The sequence below is a fragment of the Clytia hemisphaerica genome, unplaced genomic scaffold (assembly GCF_902728285.1).
Source record: "Clytia hemisphaerica strain Z4C2 unplaced genomic scaffold, Clytia hemisphaerica genome assembly, whole genome shotgun sequence".
Lineage (NCBI taxonomy): Eukaryota > Metazoa > Cnidaria > Hydrozoa > Leptothecata > Clytiidae > Clytia > Clytia hemisphaerica.
This window is the reverse complement of record NW_027103528.1, coordinates 281,275-305,834: the sequence shown is the minus strand read 5'-3', so window position 1 is coordinate 305,834 and position 24,560 is coordinate 281,275. Positions and strand designations below refer to the sequence as shown.

Below are 24,560 nucleotides of genomic sequence, written 5' to 3'. Positions count from 1 at the left end.
TGCTGTCTTGGTCTTTCATGCATGTTGCTAGGGGGTTGCTAGCAACTAGGTTTTTATAAAGAGGTTGAAGGTTGAATGTTTGATAATTCATTCCTCAGATGTTTTAAATATTGGAGGTATAAAGATTTTCGTTCATTAAGTTCATTTGTTCGTTTTTTAAAGCACCAATTGAACCTCACACTTAATTCTAAAAAAATTCAACACGTCGTCCATTCCAGATCTACTCCACCGTAAAAAAAGAAGGAAAAGAACCAAACCTCAGCAGCAGTTTCAATAGTCCGTCCGGAAATTGTCTGTGTCAAAGCGATATGTTTGAAAGCTAACGGACGGTCAATTTCGATGGTATTTCCATCATTTGTTACACCCTTGATAAATACAGCCTCGTTTTCGCGCAAACTTTTTGAAGTGGAAATAAATGAACTCCAATCCTGCAAAAGCTCACAATTAGGTCTTTATTCCCTCAAAAGTTATTAAGATTTTTGTAAATTTTGAGATTTTCGAATCTAAAGTTTTGATACAGTGGAAATTATGATGGAAAAATGAAGAGACTAAATCTTCAATTCAAATTTATAGTGAAAAAAAACTTGTAAATTATGAATTTAAAAACAGTAGTAGCAGTAGTGGTTGGTCTTCAAAATTTCAAAAAAATCAGAGCCAAGAAATTGATTAAAATTGCTTTGTACAACCATATGGTATATGTCGAAGCATGTTTCGTTTAAACCGCTTTATAAAACAATTTGAAAAGTTGCACTCCTATAATAAATACAGAAATAATGAAGAGGATACAGAACGCAGTCCTCTTTGGAGCTTTATCGCTTTTCTTATACGTTTATTGGTAAGTAACCTAATATGTTACATTTATTGTCCCGGTGGGATCTTCGTCCTATACAATCTCGTACCCAGAGCTACTTGCACAACTTTTTGACTTTACTGATAGACATAGAAACAATTTTCTTCCTTAAGCACTATCAGAATTTTAAAAAAGTGAATTAATAGGCTTCTGCTCATCCTCCAGCGAAAAGAGTATTTTATTTGAAGTATATCTTTTATCGCAGTCCGATCAAGTTCAATCAATGTTTTTGTAGCTCAAATGGTTCCCTTATAATCATTGGATTAGCAGAAAAGAGTTGTTCATGTGCTCCGAGAATGATTTGTAAACGAAAAACGTAAATCAAACATCAATCGAACTAATCGAACCTTGCCGGAATTTCTTGGTTCGATGACTGTTCGATTTGGTTCGGTAATCTAACAGTTCAATTGATATCGCCCGGTTGATGGGATGATAGATATTTGTCTGCTCTTTAAGCATTCAATGTAAATAAGCAAATCATTTTCTATTGTTTCCTATGGTATTTATGACTTGATTTTCTTTATTATTATTCATAATTTTAAATAATAATTTTACCTTTCACATTCTTAAAAAAAATGGCATATTTCGATACACTTGCATTGGGAATGGTGAAACTATTTCTCTGCCCTTTGATAATTAAAGACCTTTAAATCCTTTTGGGAGGAATATTATTATTATTAGTAATAAATTTTTGAAAATTGGCTAATATAATCGGTGCTTGAAAACTTTTTATGTATCTATATTATACATTTGTTTGTGTTTCAGCAAATTTCAAAGAGAAAGATATTTTAAGTGTAAGATGCATCAAAACGAAGAAGAACATCATGCACAAAATGACACTGCTGAAGGGACAAAAGAAAATGGTAAATTTTTTATTTCCAAATGCTGTACAACACAGTATGTACTATATTTTTTTAACTTAGTTATGCTACTGTTATTTGTTCATTATCTGGATTTAAAATATTTAAAATTTTTCCTTTCATATTTTATACTAATTTTTTCTCATTGTTTTCTCATTTTTTCTGTTGTAAAGTTTTTAACATGTGCATTTTCTTTAATTTTCAAATTTTATAGACTGGTTTCTGCGACAGATAATTCCAACTTAAAAGCATAATTATGTTTGCAAAAGTATCTTAGATGATGACTGTATCTTAGATGATGACTGACATTGACAATTGACCTTGAACTGACATAACTGGGACATGACTTGACTGACTGCACATTCGACAATGATTTTTATATTGTATTCCTTCAAACTTATATACAATTAGAAAAGAACTGGTAATGTTATTTTTCTTATTTTCAACACTCTAGAAATTAGAAATCAGTATCTCTTTTGTCTTTGCCATAGTTGTAAAGACATTTGAATCATTTGAATAGAATTTGAAGACATTTGAATAGAATGTTTGAAATAAATGATGTGGAAACCAAAGTGGGTGGTTTTTCTATAACACTTTGCGTGTGTGTGTGAAAAATACTAATCAGTCTTTCTGTTTCTATTCAAGTATCAATTTGTTCCATAGATTCTCAAGTGTCAACAAAAAAGACTAGGAGAACCGACCATTTCGTCTACAAAACTGGTAAAGGAAATGGACCAAAAAAGGTAACTTTTTTTTCATCGATGTAACTACTGCATAAGTCCCCACTAATTCTAAAAAGTGATTTTTGTATTCTTATTGACTTATACACACAAACAAGTTCTCAAGAGAGAGATTCAAGAGACAGGATCTGCCAATGACGTTCAGTCTCAGTCGAAACACACCCATACTGACTGAATTTCCAGAGCAGCAGCTTAATAATTTTAGGAAGAGGGAGAGGCTACATCCCAAAAAGTCCCAAAGAGAACAAGGTTTCCATTAAAAAATATTTTCGACAGAATCAGGGCTGCTTTTCTATACATCTAAACAAAGTATTAATTAATCATGTTTCTTGTCTCAACATATTTCACTGAATAGTAGTTTGTTTTTGAAAACCCTTACGGTCCCGGAGTTTTAATGGGTACTTCCTCGGTGGAAAAATTGGGACTTCAATCCCAAATTGTTTACGTCTAAGTTATCTCCAGGGTAAAGTATCATTGTTCGACTTTTGAAAAACACAAAAGACAAATCAGAATAAGGCTTGACCATGAAAAATATAGCAAAACTAAGATACATCCCGTATCACAGACCCAGTGAAGCTCCCTTCCCACTGGAAATATTGGCTGAAAATTGTACCCTGTTAGAAAATCCCTTGAAATTTGAGACGATTAAAGGGAGATAATTCAAAATGTTAGGGGTTGACTTTATTTGTGCGACTTGAGCCCAAATTCTAGGCACCAGAAGCGAAAATGGCAATAACAATTTGATTTTTTAGTTATGCAAAGAATGTGGTGCCAAGTCAGCAAACGCCAAATCGAAATGTGATGGTTGTGGACATCCTTTTCCAAAGAAAAGAAAGACATCAGATGAGAAGATGCCAAGCTACAATACAGTTATAACTGAGATTTGAACTTGGAAACAGCAGTAAGAACTTTGTTGTGATATTCATAGGTTTGATTTTAATGAAATCAATTTTTCTATCTATCTCCCTCTCCCTCTATCTGTAAAAATTGTTGCTCAGCCAAAATGGATTCGGCAGAGGTTCTTATGCCAATCTCTAGTTGTTTTCAACGTATTGGAGGTATTTTCTTCACTAGTATCAATCGGTCAAAACATTAAAGTTTAGCCCGTATTTAAGATTGATTGACTTTATTTTTTTATGTCTTTTATTTCTTCTTTAGGCCAAAACCTTAAAGCGTGACCATAAGCTAGACATCCTCATTTTAGCAGGGAAGCGCAACGTAGATAATTCCATCCGTTTTGCGCATTTTGGCACGCCTGGTTTGGCAGAAAATCTTCTGACGGAGCGAAGGAAAGAAAAGTCTGCAGGGCATTTGCTTACCAATATATTTGAACAACACTTCAGACGTTGTAAGTAATTGAAAAGCAGATAGTTTGGTTGATTTACCAATAAATATATTTTTTAAACTATCACAAATGAAGAAACGCCCAAGCTGAAGGAAGAAAAATTAGAATTTTAAGATTTTGGGTTAAAAAGGTTAAAATCCTGGGTTTTTATTTTAGGGTCAGAATTTTAAGATTTTACTTTCTTTAGGACGTCTATATTTTTTATCTTACGTTTTTATTTAAGGCACAAAGCCTCCTCAAGTGGCAGACAATGCAGCTTGTTCATCCAATGACAAAGTTGAACCGACTCAAAAAGGTGAGTACAAACTCTTTCTTTTATTTTAATACGTTCAGGGTAAATAATATCAAGATTTACTATTACGAGATAATAATATTTTTCTCAAACACTTCGGACTTGAAAAATATTTTTATATTTTTCATAGAATCTCTAGGAATTATTGTTTTGGAATGTTCTTTGTTTTATTCCAGTTTTGGACCAAAATGAAACGAATGATGGCACATCCAAGCTTAATGACCAAGAGTTCACCCGTACGTTTAAAACACCTAGAGTGCTAAAGAAAAACTTTTGTCATGCAAGCACATTGATATTGACACGTTATAAAAACAGTTCAGAACAATTTCGTAAGCAATTGCTAAAGCTGGCCTACACGGTGTTTTAGAGCCTATATGAAGTAATACCGAAATAGCAGGAGTAGATGAGACTGAGCTGGGGAGTTTGGGGAGGAGTCAAGCAGATGATATCGGCTATGAGTGTACTAACTGATCAAATTTAAAGTTTGAGACAGGATGTTACTAAAAAGCTTTATAATACTATTTGATACTCGATCACCTCGACACACCCACTGTATATCAATTATTAGGTTGAACCTCCTGTCTCTTTTTTAGAAAGAAATGTCCTACGTCAAAAAAACGTCCTGGAAGAACCTCAAAATACAAATGTCAATGTTCGAGTTCAAAAAGGTATAAATATAATAACTTTATTTTTGTGTCAGATTGGGCTTTTCCAGAAAAAAACCGTGCACCCCCTGTTGAGGAGGTCCAACCTTTTGTGACCTACCCCCTTGGAATTCCAGGCAATTTTAGGACCATACCCCTCTGGAATTTTTACAAATTTTCAATCATTACCCCCTTGGAATTCCGCTTATTTTTGACGGATTTTCGTCTACCCTTATGGAATTCCACTGCATTTCAAACCTTACCCCCTTGGAACGGAAATGGACCTCCTCAACAGGGGGTGCACGATTCTTTTCTGGAAAAGCCCATTTTACGTTCTTTAATTGGCAATGTTTAATGTGGCTTTAGGTACAAGGAAAATACTATGGTTTGATAATAATTTTTCTGCTTTTGTTTCACGAACTCTTTATGGGTCAGGGGGTCAAACAGTTAGTACATGACACCCATGACACTTAGTACGGTAGTGGTCCATTTTCAAAATTGAAAAAGTGCAGGTAGTACTAGTATTAGTTAGTACACCCAGTGTACTAAGTGCAAAAACAGGTGGTACGCTTGGCGATTAACAACAAATGTTGTGTACTAACTGGCAAAAGTCAAACATCTTTTGCAAAAAAAATTGGTTGGTCAGTAATGCCATTTTGGGTTATTTTGGGAGTGGTGTATTGAAATTTGACCTCAAAAAATCAGTTAGACTTTGTACTGTGTACTAAGTAATTATAAAAAATCAGTGTTGTGAAGTAACTGCTTGACTCCCCCTGTATGGGTTTCATTTCGTTCTTAATTCATGATGGAAATTTAAGGGTTTTGTCTGTTTATGCTTTTGAAATTGTTGCCCCGAAGTAACTTGTTGTTTCGAGTGGCGATACTGGGACTTTTCTTGAAAAAGTCTTACCGTTGCTTGAAATATAGCAATTGAAGTTTATTATTTCATTTTCTTGTGATCGAGTTCTCTATTGCAAGGACTATTGCAAGGACAGTGATTTTATTTAAATATATTTCTATATTGTTACCTTCTCTTATCCTTTTTAGTGAACTCATTTGAAATGAAACGTGAGAGTTTGTTTCATATCATTATTAACCATCTTGCAATGATATTTGCAATGATTTTGCATGCTTTATTAGTTTGGTAATAGAAGTGGATAACTTTTCAGATTATTGTTCTTGATTAGGCTTACCTTTTGTGTTCAGTTATTTAAGTAGCTTATTTGCTTTTATAGGCATTGCTGAATTGAAAGCAGCAGAGGTCGTCCCTTGTTATGCGTCAGGAGAAGATATGTTCTGGCTTTTTATGATCACTCAAATCGATTTGTCAGCCAATATCCTGGATGGTAGGTGGTTGGCCAAAGATACCCCAAATGAGGGATACGTTTATGCTCCTTCAGACCAAATTTCTGTAGACGTCGTGATGAGGTTGGGTAACGGCTTGGACGCCCTCATCGCTTTGCCGAAACACAATATGTTGGCTGAAGTATATCAGCCCAGCACTGCCGTTGTCGGTATGTTAGAGAGGGAAATTATCTCCTCTTCTTAACAGTGTTCAAAGTGCTTCAGACAGATTCCCTTCTCAGTGCAAAAAAGGATTCTCTGCCTCAATATTCTGCATACCTTGCATTTTTCTTGAAAAAAGAGGGGCTCATTCATTCTTTTTGTAAATTTCTGTCTTCCGTCTACTTAAGTTGGCTTAGAACACTTCTACATGATCGAATCTATCCACTGAACTCTTGCAAACTGTTGTGTTATCAGTATCTTGAAAAAACAAAATTGGTTGTAAAAATTCAAATTGTAACTTAGTTTTTATTGCTTTCTTTTTTATAAGTATCTTTTTTAATTTCTTTTAGTTTTTTATTTGTTTGCTATTTACTAGTAACTCGTTTTTAAGATTGTCACATCTTTAGTTGGTACATTTTTTTAAACCAATCACTTTAATTGTGAAGGCTAACCCATGGCGAGATATTTTGGGTTTCTATCATACAAAAATAGAACTAAGATTAAAGATGACACGTTCTTAATTCGAAGCGCTTGAATGCATCAATATTTTTGGTACAATTACTCTCGGGTACCTAATAAACTTACCCCCCTGCTAATTAATTTTTCGAAAATGTTCCACCCAGGACATTTTAATTCCCACCTCCCCTCCAGGTTTTGAGATTTTTCCACCCCCCCCCCCCCCCCCCCCGCTTATTCCAGGCCCCCCATCTATTATAGGTACACGCGAGTACTTGATATGTAAAATTTGTTGTGCTAATTTTAAATTCTTTTGTTTTATCATAAAATAATTCCTGTGAAATATGTTCCACAACGAAGGTAACGTACACAAAAGAAAACCTTGTAAATGTATTTAACATTGTACATATTTTACATTGTATGTATTCTTGTTTAATTAATGTTTATTTTAGTATTTTTAGTTGTCACTTGTTAAAATTGACATGCTTATATTACTTCTAGATTTACGATAAAAGAACTGAAGCAAATTTTTATTCCTTGTGTTTTTTGTCGATGAGGCATCATGAAATTTTGCTTTAGAACAATACTAAGAGATCAGAGCTATGAGCCTACCGGTCTAATTTTGAGTGGGGCCTTGATCTGAATTAGTTGTGTTAAATACAGGTGTAACTAACTTTTGATAGCTAAAACTGCCCTATACGTGACCACCACACCACCTCCTTCCCTTTCCAATAGTGAAATATGATGTAAGAATGTTGCAAGAATTTACATAAAACAATTTGCATAAATGTTTTTACATAAATTCTTACTTTGAAAAATGGCTTCAAACTACATATAAAACTGTTTTAAAGACTCTTTGATAAGAACATTATACAGTAATTGAACAAATAAATAGATTTTAAAATCTAAAATTTCCAAAAAAATTTCGATTGCCTTGATATTTCAAAAACTACTCAATGGCCGTTTTTGCCTACATGTATATAATATAAGAAGATATATCACATCAAGTATCACGGAATGGCATTAATAAATTATTTCTTAACTGTAGAGCAGTTTCGAACCGAATATTATTCCTCCATTAGGCACGATGTTAACCGTATACCAATTTGAGGATACTGATTCGTAATTTAAATGTTACCAATGTTGAAAACCCGCAGTTTCGTTGTACATAATTTACGTTTTTTGGCGTTTCCAGGCAAAATTCTAAAGCCAAAAAAATCAACATTTTTGAGAGGTTTTAAAAATCCAAAAAGACCTAGACCACGTGATAGAGCTCCTCAAACTGAGCAAAAAATTGTACTACAACAATTTTCCAACTCTTGTAGATCAGAAATTCTAGGCGTTTTTGTGCTCAAAATTGAAGGAAATTGGGAAATTCCCCAAATTACGCATAATTTATGCAAAATTAAAGGCATTCTTTCCAACAAAAACCCCTATAACTTTTGATCTAGGAAAGTTGAAAATTTGTTGTAGTATATGTTTTTGCCCAGTTTGAGAAGCTCTATCACGTGGTGTAGATCTTTTTTGATTTTGAAGATCCCACAAAAATCATGATTTTTTTTTGCCTTAGAATCTTTGAATTCCGCCTAACTTTAATTGTCAAAGCTTAGTTACTGGCGTCTTGAAGGGGCTGACCATATAGCCTAGGGGAAATTGACATAAATGAAAATGAATTTAAGATAACTTCCTCTGATAAAAAAATTTCGACCAAAAGGAGACTACAGAGCCTAATTCTAAGTATCACACATATGTTTGATCAGATTCACGTAAATGAAGACGCATTCTTAAGAATTTCTTCTCTGGGGACAAATTTCGACCAAAAGGAGACTACAGAGCCTTATTTTAAGTATCTCACAGATGTTTGATCAGATTCACGTAAATGAAGACGCATTTAGGAATTTCTTCTCTGGGGACAAATTTCGACCAAAAGGAGACTACAGAGCCTTATTCTAAGTATCAAACAGATGTTTGATCAGATTCACGTAAATGAAGACGCATTCTTAAGAATTTCTTCTCTGGGGACAAATTTTGACCAAAAGGAGACTACAGAGCCGTGTTTTAAGTATCAAACAGATGTTTGATCAGATTCACGTAAATGAAGACGCATTCTTAAGAATTTCTTCTCTGGGGACAAATTTCGACCAAAAGGAGACTACAGAGCCTTATTCTAAGTATCAAACAGATGTTTGATCAGATTCACGTAAATGAAGACGCATTCTTAAGAATTTCTTCTCTGGGGACATATTTCGACCAAAAGGAGACTACAGAGCCGTGTTCTAAGTATCACACAGATGTTTGATCAGATTCACGTAAATGAAAACGCATTTAAGAATTTCTTCTCTGGGGACAAATTTCGACCAAAAGGAGACTACAGAGCCGTGTTTTAAGTATCACACAGATGTTTGATCAGATTCACGTAAATGAAAACGCATTTTCAAGAATTTCTTCTCTGGGGACAAATTTCTTCTCTGGGGACAAATTTCGACCAAAAGGAGACTACAGAGCCGTGTTCTAAGTATCACACATATGTTTGATCAGATTCACGTAAATGAAGACGCATTCAAGAATTTCTTCTCTGGGGACAAATTTCGACCAAAAGGAGAATACAGAGCCTTATTTTAAGTATCACACATATGTTTGATCAGATTCATTTAAATGAAAACGCATTCTCAAGAATTTCTTCTCTGGGGACAAATTTCGACCAAAAGGAGACTACAGAGCCTTATTCTAAGTATCACACAGATGTTTGATCAGATTCACGTAAATGAAAACGCATTTAAGAATTTCTTCTCTTGGGACAAATTTCGACCAAAAGGAGACTGCAGGACGTCTTATCAACATTATATTGGTAATTTTCACATAAGATTCACGTAATCAAAGTGTCATTTTAGAATAATTTCTTATCTGAAAGACAAGTGGAGACCAAAAAGTTGCGACCTGAGCCGCCGGGTCTATTCATGTGGGCATTGGCTATATTTTTGCGATTTAATAAGCAATAAAGGAATTCTGCACTGCAAAAATGTCCCATCAAACTTCCCTTTCGGGAATGTAATCATATTAGGCACGTGTGATGAAAAACACATCTGTACCATTTTAGTGAAAACAATTATTTTGTTTAACACGACACGAGCCTGAATTGGGACACAATAAATGAGAAGAAAAGCTGTCAGTTGAATTCCACTTCTTTCAATTAAAAAATAAATATTTTCAAGCTTATGGCAATCAACAATAAAAAAATGATCTGTTTTAAAATATAGTAAAGGTTTTAACCCCTTTTAACTCTATTTTTATCAGGGGTGTGTTTTTTCTTTATAATAGGAACTCCCCCCCCCCCCAAAAAAAAACGGCTGATAATAAGGTTAAAGCGAACTTAGAACTGTACCAGTTTATGAAAGCAAACTCGAAAAGGACATGTTCTCCTTTAATAAAGATGTTTATTATTCTATTAAAGGTGCACTATGCATTGTACTTTGCTTTCAGATGCCCCATAATCAAATTTGATTTGACGATTCTTTTTTAACATTAATAGCCCTCCCCATGTTTTCAATATTCTGAAATAATCTGCAATAAATCAATAAACCAGTGAGCATAAATAACACATCGCTTTTTCGCTGAGTATGTTAAGTTTACCAACCAATACAATGGGATCAGTGTGCCAGAAAATGAGTCCCCCTTTTCCTTCGTGTGAATGTGAATCAAATAAGAAAAATAATTCTTCCTTTTTCACAACTAAACAGGACTTCCCACAAAACTGCACGAGGCAGAACAACGAATCTATATTCTTAATGGCAGATGCTAGATCGCTAGCAAAACAATTTTGTTCGTGTTTGAGTTCTATATTGAGTTGATGCATGCGTTCCAGTGCTTCGGCAACGTGCATAAATTCATCGTAATCATTCAGCATGTTACCTGTTTCCATGGCACCGACAAACAACTTGACGGTTTGCTCCATACCAATAATGTCATTGGGATGTAGCACATCATCGGAAAAATTAGAAAAGACCAAGCCGACAAGAATAGCTATCAGCGTGCATGAGTTACTGCCATTTCTATGATTCATTGTTCCCTGGGAAAAACCATTTGGCAGGATAATAGATTGACTGGGTAATTGTTGGTTGACAATTTCTTTAAGTTTTAACGATCTGGTAAGCACTATTCCAGTATTCCTTATCGAGTAAACATCGAGATCTCCTGGATCTACATCAGTATCAGACTCTATATCGGTGATTCGCTTCTCAATTTCGTCGTCCCATTCATCGGAACTCTCATCCTCAGATTGTAAAATATCATTGACTTTATCGGATGTTGCATTTCGGTTTACAATAAAGGACGAGTAATACTCCAAAACATCAGGTTCCAGGGGAGTAAATTGCTGCAGTCCTTTCCATAATTGGTTTTCTGCGAATTGTAAACCAGTGCGTAGAAGGATGACATCATCGTCATTAACGTTCTAAAATAAAGTGTTATATACTTTATGTTATTTCTTAAAACATATCCATGACGTCATAGCAGCATCGTTCTAATTAATATGATTCAGCATAGAAATTTAATAAAAATAAAGGACTTAAAACGTTTTGCATAGGTTGGTGGCATTTTAACTACCTCCAACTTGGTAAAATTGTAACAGCTTCACTGCTGAAGGTGCTAATTTTGGTAAAATGCACTCAAACCAAGATTACACACAGACGCATAACTGTTTCTGTGTGACTGCATAGAAATAAATAAACTTTATTCACCTTATTTGGTGTGTCTAGTGAGAATACAGCAATGTTATCAAGCTTTCCTTGCAAATCGCACATCGACGAAGAATAGAAGGTTAAGAAGGACTTCATATCTTGCCCCAGTAGATCAAGCTCTTCTTTGCAACGATCAAGCTTAGTCTTGTATTTGAGCAGGAGACGGATGTTGGTATCTAAAAGGACAAACAAACATAGAAAACAAAATCAGTTCAATAAAAACGTTCATAAAACGTATTTAGAGAGAAAACTGCATCGAATAGTACCCTATTGGAATTATTAGTATTAGCATAAACATTTACAAACAGACTTTATTGACAGTAATAGACAAAAAAGAGATCGCTTTTATTTGGTGTATGATGAAAAGTAGGTTTGTACCTTCTGTTATATTGTAAGATGTTGAGTGATTTTCCGACTTGATTTTTCCAAATTCTTCTAGTAATGATAATAGCTTTAATTTTGATTGTGATTGTTTCTTTCTATAGTTCGATCTTTGCTTCGATGTATCTGTAAACAAAATACCATTAGTAAATTAATGAAAGCCTCCCCTTAAAATGTGAATTTTATCACAGAGAATTCCTCGAAATTGAAAATGATACGACAAAAAGCCTTCTGATGGTGTATTATTTTTCTGAAATTTTTATAAAACCTTATCAAGTTACAATGCATTTTCTCTTCGCGAGGGAAATTCATTTGAAATTTAAGTGGCGATAAAACAGTATTTTCCAAGCACGAAAAATTGGCAGTTTTCATAGTTGAAGTGCCAAAAAGGGTGAGGCGACGTCCACCCCGAGCATACACTACAATGACTTTTGAGTGAATTTTTTATTTACCAGCGACCAATTTGATCCGGGCACCCCAATGGATTTGTTCAAATTGACAGGAATCGATCGCATTTTGGAATGCTGGTACGAGGATTTCTTCTCTCAACTGTGATAAAGCATAATTGACGGCATCTGAATCTATTGAAACGTCTTTGTATAACTTCTTCAAAAGACTAATTTTTTCGATCCTCTTTTTTTGGAGAAGTGTGATCTTCAGATTTTCAAGATTTGGTAGGGAAACTGACTTTAAGATTTTTCTTGTATCATCACTCAGGAAATCCGGTTCCGCTATGCTAAGGTCATGCCGAAGAAGCAGAAGGGATTGAAGTGCGGTGGGTTTCGGCTGAATTCGTTTATCTAAAGATTTATGACAAAAAAATTGTTAATAGAATCGTAATCAACGTCAATATCTGTTAAATCCATTTCTCTCAGCTGATTTGTCTTCAGCTCTTCATACTTTAGCACATCTTTCTCGACCTAAAGATATATAAACATTTCTCATCATTAAAGCGATTATTTGATTGGTATAGATCGTGGTAAGAAGAGGTAATTCAAATTCATTTTATTTTGCATTAGCTGTACATTCTTAAAACAAGATTTGTTACCCTACGATACTTTTTCATAATGTCATCAACTAAGTTCAAGGACTTTCTTTTATTCCAAAACATTGCTGCTTCAGGTTTCTTCACGATCTAAGAAAAGAAAAAGAGTTTCCAAGAATCTTATCTGCTAACTATTTTTGAGAACAATTTGAACGAAATATATCCAAAGACAACTTTGAAACATATTGTGCAGTAGTCCTCCTATTCTAACCCTCTTGTTGAATTCCTCTACCTTTACCTCACAAAATATTACTATCGTCAAGAAAAGTTAACTTTTTCCTGCTCTTTCGGCAAAATCATTCCCTAATCCTATAGTGTGACTGCTTTTTGAATTTCAAGTTAACTGGTCAACAATTGTATAAATATAAAGTTTACTTGCAACTCGGTTTGATTGTTAAAATCCTAATTCTTTTTGAAAATCTTCCCCTCCCTTTCATTTAGCATATCGTCTTAACCCTATCCCATTATAGGACAAACAAACCTAATGCCCGCGAAAGTTTATTCCATTAAAAGATTGATAAAATCAAAGGCTTTGATAATCTCAACAGATTGTTTCTAAAACAAAACGAGTATTCTTGTTTAAAATTATTCTAATTAGTACAGCTTTTAAAAAAATTCTTACTTTCAGGGATTTGATATTTTGTACTATTTGCCCAACGTGATAAATAGCTAGATAAATAATTTAAATTTCGCAGTGATATACATCATACCGGGTGCGCCACACAAAAGTTTCTCTCTTTAAAACTAATTTTCTCGAAATCTAAAAATTTTAAAAGAACCATTCCTATTTCATTGGAAAGAAGAATGATAAACTTGAATTTGGATGGGTCATTTATTAAATTCGGTCCATTAGATCAAAAGTTATCCTCAATTGAATAAAAAAGTTACTTTCAGAAAGTGCTCGAAAACGTTGAAAATCGACCTATCAAATTTTTACATTAAAATTGTCAATCGCAATAGCCTTTACATGATTAAAAGCATTTTTCGGTAATTAAACACATAAATTTCGAAACTGAAAGGCCGAAAGGGTTTAAAATCTTCATCAAAATCACTTTAATTTACTTTTACCAAAATTTTCTTCCGATTTTTGGTTTTAGATTGGATAAAGTCTATGTAAGGCTGGATGTATCTCGAAACCCATATTTGATGTATTTCTATGAATTTTACCAGATATTTTTGCCTTTTTCGACGAATTTTCTGCCTTTTATTGAAAATCAACCCTCCTTTATATAACAAAAGGTCATTTAGACAGCTAATTATCATTTTTAATGACAGAAACGAAGATAATGATGTATCGTGTAATTATGCTTCTGTATAATTTGATATATCGATTATTAACGCTTTTGAGCACTTTCAGAAAGTAACTTTTTTATTTAATTGAGCATAACTTTTGATCTAATGAATCGAATTTAATAAATGACCCATCAAAATTTAAGTTTATCTTTCTTCTTTCCAATGAAATAGGAACGGTTTTTAAAACATTTTTAGATTTCGAGAAAATTAGTTTTAAAGAGAGAAACTTTTTTGTGGCGCACCCGGTAGTACTTTACAGAACAGCCAAGTATGACGGGAAACAAAAAAATCTATCAATAAGTTATCAATAATTCATTTATGGTAACAAGCTACCCTAGCTGTCCAAATGAATAGAGCAATGTTTAAGTTTTTGAAATTCAAAGCGATTTTAGCGTCTTTGTAGAGGTTTCTTTCAAGCTACGAATAAAGAAGGCTCAAGATCCAAGCAAAGAGGGAAAGAAAACCATGAAAAAGAACCTGCCGACTTTGCCAGCATGTACTTGGGATTATTTGTTTCAACAGGTATTATATTCCTAGATTGATTTACTTCAGTTTACCTAAAAACTTGTTCGCATTCTTCGCCAGTGGATCTCCCTGTCCCATCTACCCATTCACCGTCCCATATGAGCTGAAAATGATTTAAAGCTATATAAAAATACAGGTCCATTAAATAAAACTTTCATTTTACAATATCGGCTTTAAAAAAAGAGCAATTTCAACTATAAAAATGTTTGTTGAACCCTACCTGGCAATTTATACTATGTCCTTTAGCATGCATAACCGATAACGCTCCTTTCAGATGTTGGACTACTTTCGGCTCAGCACGACAGAGGTATTTATAAAGTTTGCACATCACATCCGAGAACATAAAAGTGATGTTGTTTGGTAAAACGAAATTCCGGACAATGAAGTGCGAATAGGCAAAAATTTCGCCTCTTTTCATATTTAAGCTCTTCTGTACAAACTGATGTCTGCAAGTGGCAACTTGAAGACCAGTATCATCCAATGTCGACTTTTTTCGCGGAAGATTTCTTGCTGCAGTCCAATCTCCTCCACAAGATACATCTGATTCTTTCTGGAAATAGAAAAGTTAATACTATATTACACCCCTGTCTCAGTGCCCCGGTGGAACCTTTTCCCTCAGTGGGGATGAAAATTTCTATCGAAAGCCCAATGGGGATAGAAAATCGATTGTTTCCAGCTCAAAAATTTCAGTGGGGATGGAATTGGAGTCCAATTTTTTCCATTCAATTGGATAGAATCATAGAGCAATTTCCCAGTGGGGTTGAAAATGTAGGGTATTTTTTCACCGGAGCGGGGGTCCACCGGGTCTGTCACACAGGGGTGTTATATTCATTTATTTAGTTATGAAACTTTTGTTTTCCTTAATTTAACCTCTATACATTTTCAATGATACTTTCTTATTGGAAAGTTTTCCAAAAATTAATCAGTAGCGAGACACAAAATATTTGACTGCTGTAATATGAACTAAAACCTACTTTTTTGGGCTTTTCAAACATGTTATTTTGATTCAAAAACTCCTCAACACATTTATCCGGATAAACGAATTCATCACCATAATAGCAATCTCATCCCAATTGAAATCTCTCCCTCTTAGATTAACTAGAAATAATACTGAAAATTTGGGAACACCCAATTAGAGCTGTAAAAATATGTATCAATTGTAGATGAAAGTGTTCTAGTAGGTAAACATTTTGTGTCTAACAGTTGACAATGCCTTTCGTTAGGTAATATTATAATCATTTAAACATGTATTACCTGCCAGAAGACTTATATCTGTACAATTTACAATTCCCATCGATATGTATGGAATGTTGCTTCACTGAGCATATTGGGCATTTCATCCATCGTTTGTTCTGAATCTTATCGATCTCGAAGTTAACAAAATTCCAATTTTTAAACGCTTGCGTGAATGAAGCTGGGACGATCTTTCCCTCCTAAAATTTAAACCTTCCATTTTACCATCAAGTTTTTACATCATGCATTAATATTTTTTTACTCAGAATCCCTGGGAACCCAAACCGGTGATTGCTGAAACTGTCAGCACATTTCAAGTGTAACAGCTTTAAATAACAAAGGATTGCTATCTAAATGTTTTCTTGGAGCTTTCGAATGAAAACTCCAAGAAAAATGCAAAAAAATAACAAGTAAGCAAGAGTAAGCACATAAAGAAAAAAAACATTTCAGAACTAATTATTTGGTTTATTTTAATCTATTGACTGAGAAAAGGCCCTTTCATTAGAAAATCTGGAAAATGAAAACAATTAAAGTTTTACCCTTCCATGAAAAACTGTCAAGGCATTCAATGATTGAAGAAAAGATGACACTGAGGATCCTGGCATGCTTTTCCGAAATTGATCCCATAGTAGGAAGACGTCAGTCTTAATTAGGTAATTGAAATTAGTAGGTGTTGTTGGCCAAAAGCCTGACGCGATGATGTTCTTCAATACAAAGGGATTTTCACATTGTTTACAAGAATTGCAGACCAGCAAATAATGGGACAGCATATAGCGACCTGAGATGAGATAAGGGATATTTCACATCGTATTATATTCAGGAAGCAGAAAATTAGAACACAAAATTAATTCTAAAGTCATAAAACATCAAAGTACAAAAGGTACCTTCTAAAGTGATCACAATACTTTTAGAATCTTCTTTGTAACGTTCCATGTTTTTTGAACCACACGTAGAGCAATTAGGCACAGACCTCAGGGGAACAAAACGAGCTAAAACGGAAATATGGACTTTTAAGATAGTGAAAAGTCAGACTGCAAAACAGTGTACTTAAACCAATATAAGGTTTGTCCAGGTTTATCAGAAACAAAAAACAAACAATTTCAGCTTTCTTTCCAATCTGACTTTGTAAAAGAGGAGAGAAGTTTTTGAGAAGAGTACAGCTATCAATATAAAAAAGGAAAAAATTATACTATGGTTTTCAATTTGGTAGTTTTGGTTCAAAATTTGAGTTGCATCAATAGGTTGAAAAGATTCCGTAGCACATGAAATTCTGTTATGAAAGACATTTTCATCATGAATCTTTATGTCGCAAGTTTCACAAAGGTCTTGATGATAGCAGCTCCTGCATTTTATTACTGCCGTCTTATCTTGACAAAATCCACATTTTTCACTGATATGATATGACATTTTACGTGCTAAGAGAACATCATCAAAACCACTGGACCAGACTTGCTCTATCTTTTTCATGCGATCGGACCATGACTTCTTTTTAGTTTGATTTTCTTCCATATCTATATAATGTAGATGGACAACAAGATTATCAGAGATAGAACACTTTCTTGGGATATTCACATTTTGCTTTTGCTGGATATGAAAAAGGTCATTGTGAAAATTCAAAAAACGATTAAAAACTTTACCTATGATGATGTCATTTAATTCTACATGTGCATTTTCCTTGTCGATTTCGATGTCCTCATTATTAACCATTTCCGACTCAGTTCGTTCGTTACTGGGTGGCTGGGTTCGGACTGAGTTAAAAAGAATATAGATAAAATTATTTTAAATTGGAACCCCATTTTACACAACTCCAGCCTTTTATTTTGAAAGACTTCCTTGCTGTGATAGGTGTTGGGAAATGGTGATCTCTTCTGGTAAACTGTTGGAAACAGTCAAATAAAAATGCATTAATGCACATCCCAAAAAGATTTATGAAACAAGATGTGGCTTACTTAATAAACAGCTTTAATGTTTGAGATGGTTCTATATTGTTCATATCTTAATTAACATTACATCCCTGAAATTTGAGATTTAAAAGATTTCCACAAATCTAACCTGGTTTTCTCTTACGAGTCTTCGGTAAAGTCTTTCTTTTTCCTGCATTTGGAAACAGGCGTTTTCCATTGTGATCGTATTTAAAATTTATGATTTTAATCTTCTTTCCCTTCTTTTTATGAGGTGAAGCTAGAAATCTTTGAGCATCATAAAGATAAGGATCCAAAAAAGAGACAATTAGCTCATTTCGTTCTTTTCAAAAAATTGTATTTGTATTTCATTACTGCAACCATTTATTTTCAACATTTAAGCCTAAGTTGGAATCATAGTAGACTCTAAAGTCGATTGATGAGGAAAATAAATTTAATTTGGTAGAGGTTTTCCCTAGAATAATAATCAGTAATGATACTCTTATAAGTAAAAAATAATTGATATTCTATTAAAAAGTGTAAGGTGCTGGCCAAGCTACTTGAAAAGTATTTTACCTGAATTTGAATCACACATTTTGAAGTCAATCTAGTTTTGTTGTTTTTTGTTGATTTTATTCAAAACTTTTTCTCAAACCATGACTTTGATCCTTTATCTTATTGAAGAAGCTTTGGGAAAGTAAAAATATACTGATAAAATTACATATTATTCATTATTTAACATATAGGTATAAAGTCCTTAAAATGTTTCTTACTCTCTGGAATTTCAATTTAATATAATCTCTTAAAATAAAAGGACACCTAAATAGTTCTGCCTCTATTCACATGCGCACCGAATGGTGAAAACCAATTGTAGCTGATTGTAGCAATATTGAGAAACTCATCCACAGGAGGCAAAAAACCAAAATTTTGAAAAGTGAATAAAATAACCAGTTATTCGCTCAAGTTCCTCAAGGAATCAGATAATTTCATGCAATTTCAGCCTAATTAGACCACTTAAATACAGGCTGCTCATTTTAGCACAAACCTTATTAGCCCAAGCCAAGGCCCCAAAAAATCACTCAATGCAATTGTGTAAAGTAAAAAATTGAAGAACAATGAAGAAACAGAAAAAATCTTTGAGTCTGTACATCTTTGAAAATGGAAAAGCTGTTCCCAAGTATACACCCAGAGAACAATGTTCAAAACTTCAACCTAATCATACTAATATTTGAAGTCACCACAGGTGAACAGGCCGCCCATAAATTCAAAATTTTCGAAAAATAAATAAAAAACACCCCCAGATTATTACCAAAGAAGCAAAAATGCAAAATTTAAACCTGATCTGACAATCTGACCAGGCTGCAGAAACAGCTACAGACATTTTCATATTCTAGCTAGCTCAACCGAGGTTGAGAAAACTAAAAAATACAGCCATTCCAGAGTAAGAAGTTAAGTCACGCTCTCTTGCTTTTTATGACGGGATATAATTATACCATCAAGTAGAGATCTAGAAGCACTTCTTGAGAAACATTTTGAGCCGGCCAGGTGATGGGAAATGGAGATATTTGTGATGTTACCCAATTGAAATTTCACCATAAAAACTACTGCCAGACAATCGAACAGAATCAATGATCAAACAAACCAAACCATTTTGAATCGCATTGTAACTGAATCGCAATCAAATGGTCTATTCCTGGGCAATATTCGATTGTGTTCAATGCGTTCAATTGACAGATTGATGGTCTGTTCTGTTTGATTTGGTGTTGAAAACGCAGGATCGTTATTTTACACAGAACTACAAAGGATTCTCAAGGGTTGAAAAAGCGTATTTTAAATAAGAGCAGTAATCAATCAACAATATGCATGATACAATAATTATGCATGGCTATATCATTGTTTTTCTACTGGACTACTTAATTATTCAACAGGGTGGCCTCTTTGACAAATGATCTATGTAATTGAATACAAATCAAATACAATCAGACAACAAACTCTTCTTTAATAATTGATTGCCGAACACAATCGAATCACATTTATTTGATACAAAATTCAGTTTATTCGGTATTTGATTCTTGATTGACACTGCCTGGATATTTCATTGGCTTGGTTGTCATTTGACTAAGTGCGTTGGCGATGTCCAGCTCTTCTTTAAGAATTACAACAAATTACAATAACCAGACGGTGTCAATCGAACAACTTTAAACAAAAATTGCTATCAAACCAATCAAACGTAATAGAATGCAATCAAATAATGGCCGGTTCCTGGATAATATTCAATTGTATTTGATTGTTTTCAATTACATTTGATTGGTTCAATTTAGTCAATATGTTTGATTGGTTTTCTGCCGTTGAAAATGGAGGATTGCTACCTCACACTAGAACCACAAAGAATTATCAAGGGAATTTTAAGTAAGGGAGCATTCCAAAAGTATGTACGCTCAAAATCGGTGAAAATTGACCACCCCCTCCCCCTTGTACGCTCTCGTAAGCTTTGGCATTATCCCCCTTTCGCGTACGTACGCTTTTGAAATGACCCCCCCTCCCCCTCAGAGCGTACATACTTTTTGGTTGATTCCATTCCTTTTCGCTCAATTTACAATTACCGTCAATCAGGGTTAAGGCGGCCATCGAAAAATTGTTATATTTGTGTCACCGGCCTGCATCATATTTTCCGCTGATTTTCTGGTGCGAAGATGCAGGAAAAAATGCGGAAAAAGAAAATTGTTCTTTTGATGTATACATAGCTTTTTTCTCGCTCGCTCTGGCGGCCATTAAAAAATTCTTCTGTTTGTGTCACCACCTCCAGACGGTGTCAATCCAACGAATTGAAAGCCGAATCAATTGAATGCAATTGAACACAATCGAACCGCAATCGAATATTACCTAGGATTTGCCGTTCGATCGCTTCGATTACGTTCGATTGTATTCGATTATGTTCGATTACATTTGATTGATTTAGATTTTATGCGCTTTTGTAAGATACTTTAGCACTCGGCCACCCACGCTAAAAAGCTCTAATGGCGTGATCCAATTTAATTTAATCACAATCAAACTCATCGAACGTTATTGTAATCGAACGAAATCGAATATTAATTGATTGTATATAATTGACAATCAATCGAACAAATAGAACAAAGTCAACCAGCTATTAATTGAACCAATCTAACCTTACTTAGCTTACTTGAACGCAATCGAACACAATCGAATATTACCCAGGAATCGCAATTATTCGATCGCGTTCGATTACGTTTCGATTGGTTCGATTGCAATTTTTGTTCGAAGTTGTTCGATTGACACCGTCTGGCCACCTGCCCCAACTTACAGAAGATTTTTAAAAGCCTGGGAATTTTTCCGTCCGTTCCATGCATTTTTAACACCTGCGAACAGAACAATTTTTCGACAGCCGCCTAATTTCATAAAAGAAGGGGTAACTTTCATCAACTCTAAACAGCATAGGAGATCTTTTCTGGTCTGTCATTTACAAAAGTAAAGAAGAAAAACAGAACACAGAAATTTATTTTATACTGTATATATAACTTGTTTACTACATTCTTATGTATGATCAACAAACATTCAACCAGACGATCTCAATCGAACGGAATCGACGATCGAACCAGTCGAACCAAATCGAACGCAATCGACCGATTGAAATTCGATTGAATATCAATCGAACGTCAAAATTCTGGGTAATATTCGATTGGTTCGATTGTTGTTCGACTGGTTCGATCGTCGATTCCGTTCGATTGAGATCGTCTGGCTTTATTCTTGCAGCTTCCCAACATCCAAGCTCTCAAACATCACAAGCCGAATGAAATTACTTTCGATTTCCCGTAGAAATTATGCAATGAACAATCCGGGGGTCAATGTACAATGAATCGACGATCGAACGGCAATCGAACGCACACGAACATCAATCGAACGCACAATCGAATATCAATCGAATCTGAAAATTGCGGTAATATTCGATTGAGAATCGATTGCGTTCGACAATCGAATTTCAATTGGTCGATTGAGTTCGATTTGGTTCGACTGGTTCGATCGTCGATTATTGCGTTCGATTGAGATCGTCTGGATTCAATCAAAAATTACAGAGCAGAGAAATCTGTTTGGAGTTGATTAAAGTTACCCCTTGCTTGTAAAAGTAAGGCCAACTGACCCCGGTACCAGAATTGGTTCTACCTACCACCAGTGGCGTTGTGGTATAGTGGACATCAACCTTGATTCCTGTACAGGCGACCAAGATTCGATTCCCACTCACAACGGTTCACTTGGCAAGTGAACAAACCTTCGCCCGCTCGGGTAACTTAATGCATGTCCCAGAATTGCATTAATTTTTCCGCCCCAGTTCCAGTCCCTAAACCATAACAAACTATACATTTTCGGAAGCGTATTTGGATGTAGAATACCGTATTCGGTGTAACTTAAATTCCTTCTCAGTACAATTAGAGATATGTTAAAAAAAATGATTATGACGTCATGATTGATGACGTCATAAATACAAAAAGTTGAATATCTCGAGAAATATAAATCAAAACTTTATGAAATTTGGACCAGTGATAAAGTACATTGAGATGTTTCAAAAACTTTTAAAAGTATTTCCCAAAATTAATGACGTCAGCAAAAATTTCAAGAATTCGAGTTTTTGCGATAAAATGCTGAGATCAGCAAATTTTCAAATTTTTTAAAAAAGATTCTCCTCTTCTTGATGAGTTCTATCATTGGTCCAAATTTCATAAAGTTTTGAGTATTAGTTCTTGAGGTATTCAATTTTTAAAAATTATGACGTCATAAATAATGACGTCATAATCATGTTTTCTTAAAAAAACTCAAATTCTGCTGAGAAAGAATTTAAGTTACACCAAATACGGTATTCTACATCCAAATACGCTTCCAAAAATGTATAGTTTGTTATGGTTTAGGGACTGGAACTGGGGCGGAAAAATTAATGCAATTCTGGGACATGCATTAAGTTACCCGAGCGGGTCAACCCATGCCATGTGAGGGGAATTGGGTAGTCAGTTCAAGGTGCTGACGGGATGCTTACTCAAAGCATCTATAGTTGCGAGAATGGGCTCCCAGAGCCCCCTGTAACTCAACCATAATAGAATAGAATAGAATAGCACACCACCAACCACTGATTCCGTTTGATCAAGATCGTCATTCTGTCATTCTATACACTTTATTTTAGCATCAGGTGATTTTCAATTGCTTTCAATTTCTGTCTATCATGTAGCAGTCAAAACAGAAAAAAGTGTAAAGAAACACAAACAGAACCTCCTAGGTCTTAAGGGCTGAAACAAACCTTAATTTACCATATACTAAGCATATACCTGAAAACAAAAACGTTAAGTTTGAATCACAACTCGCCATATTTTGCATTTATATGATTTTCTTTCAGCTCTTATTTTGTCATATGAACATATCCAAAAAATATGTCATTCTAAATGGCTTTTGATGAAGTAATAAACACAAATATTTACACGTCGAATACTTTAAAGATAAGCTACTGATTTTCTAAAGATACATTCAGGGAACAGATTGAGTTTTAGATCTTAATACTTAGGTTATTTATATCACTGTCTTTACCTGTTGTGTGTAGCTTTTCTAAAACCACTTCTTCTTCTATACGTTCTGTAAAAATCAAATGCAAACCCTGATTGATATTTTGTCTGCATCAATACAATTTTAAAATATTTAATTCGAAAGAATTTGTAAACAATGGACTTGACCATGATTTCAAAGTTAATGATAGTATTCTACACTTACTTAGCTTTTTTTCATCCCAAAATTCCATGAAATATTGAATCTGGTCTGGAGTTATTTTCGGGGCATCCATAAGGTAAACCTTTAGGGCATATGGAGCCATCACACAGTTTATAAAGTCCATTATTAGTATAGATGTAGATGTTGTAGATATCTATGGACTACTTGTTAAGAAAAACATTAAAAGCAATCTAGACTTGTGCGCTCAGGCAAAATTTGAACTGGACGATGGCAAAGATGATCTCGCCAGGCTGGTGTTGAGTAAAACCGTGAAATCTTGTCTGGAAATTTTAAAATCAACGTAGCGCTTACACGATTCGCCTAAGTTGTTGCGAGAAAGAAATCGCAATCTACACCAAGATGTCTACATGTCCAAGATATTGTGTGGGACAGCAAAACCCCAATCTTCAGCACAGTAAATGCAGCAATTAAAAGGTATGAGCGGGCAGCGTCATCAATGAAGTGGAGACCAGGATGATGGCAGCACGTTGGTGTGTATTCAACTTTTTCATGCCGATTCACAATCCGCGCGTGATCAAGTCGTGCGCAAAGTGTTTCCGCGGCTAGTTCGAAACACGGGTCACGGGGCACGGGTTACGGGTCACGGGTCACAGGGTCACGGGGCAGCTCTGATTAAAGTAACTCAAACAGAAATTGTTTTAAAAACGCTAAAAATTATCAAAAAAAACAATTTGAAGGTGTTTTATCCACGTATGACTGTTTAAAACGTCAAAATCTAACCACGTGCTCTCCACGTGCTTTCGAACTTTGCGTCGTGTACAACGCAGACCAGAAAACACGGCAACATATTACATACATTATAACACGCTTATATTATCAATAATACACTTTTAGTGCTATATGCATGTTATATGTTATACGTAAGTAATATACATATTACAATTCCCATCACCTGAAAACCGAGCTTTCTCAAGAAAATGATAGTACGGCTATTGTTAAATCATATCTCATTATATCCCCTCCATCACC

General features: G+C 34.6%; 1 protein-coding gene and 2 long non-coding RNA genes across 3 annotated transcripts; 2 read left to right on the top strand and 1 right to left on the bottom strand.

The window, feature by feature from the left end:
* The first annotated feature begins 1,646 nt into the window (after nucleotides 1–1,646).
* Nucleotides 1,647–3,325, top strand: LOC136799410 (uncharacterized). The gene is made up of 3 exons (XR_010845516.1): nucleotides 1,647–1,713; nucleotides 2,374–2,453; nucleotides 3,203–3,325. It is a non-coding gene; the product is annotated as an uncharacterized lncRNA (long non-coding RNA).
* Nucleotides 3,326–4,028: 703 nt separating this feature from the next.
* LOC136799409 (uncharacterized) lies at nucleotides 4,029–5,798 on the top strand. The gene is made up of 4 exons (XR_010845515.1): nucleotides 4,029–4,090; nucleotides 4,264–4,323; nucleotides 4,681–4,755; nucleotides 5,779–5,798. It is a non-coding gene; the product is annotated as an uncharacterized lncRNA (long non-coding RNA).
* Nucleotides 5,799–10,264: 4,466 nt separating this feature from the next.
* LOC136799602 (uncharacterized) lies at nucleotides 10,265–17,613 on the bottom strand. Its single transcript, XM_067056324.1, has 7 exons — nucleotides 17,544–17,613; nucleotides 17,319–17,417; nucleotides 16,791–16,895; nucleotides 16,446–16,684; nucleotides 14,894–15,223; nucleotides 12,859–12,945; nucleotides 10,265–11,143 (listed from the first exon to the last, which is right to left on the bottom strand). Exons 1-7 carry the CDS (start codon nucleotides 17,611–17,613, stop codon nucleotides 10,265–10,267), a joined length of 1,809 nt encoding a protein of 602 aa, XP_066912425.1.
* Between the last annotated feature and the right edge of the window lie 6,947 nt (nucleotides 17,614–24,560).

What these genes read in the sequence shown, in the direction of transcription:
- LOC136799602 (XM_067056324.1), bottom strand. Translation starts at nt 17,613, where the DNA reads ATGGTTAATAATGAGGACATCGAAATCGACAAGGAAAATGCACATGTA. An exon ending in ATTAAATGACATCATCATAG is followed by an intron (nt 17,418 to 17,543) that starts GTAAAGTTTTTA and finishes TACATTATATAG; the next exon opens with ATATGGAAGAAAATCAAACT. An exon ending in TGACAGTTTTTCATGGAAGG is followed by an intron (nt 15,224 to 16,445) that starts GTAAAACTTTAA and finishes TTCTATTTCCAG; the next exon opens with AAAGAATCAGATGTATCTTG.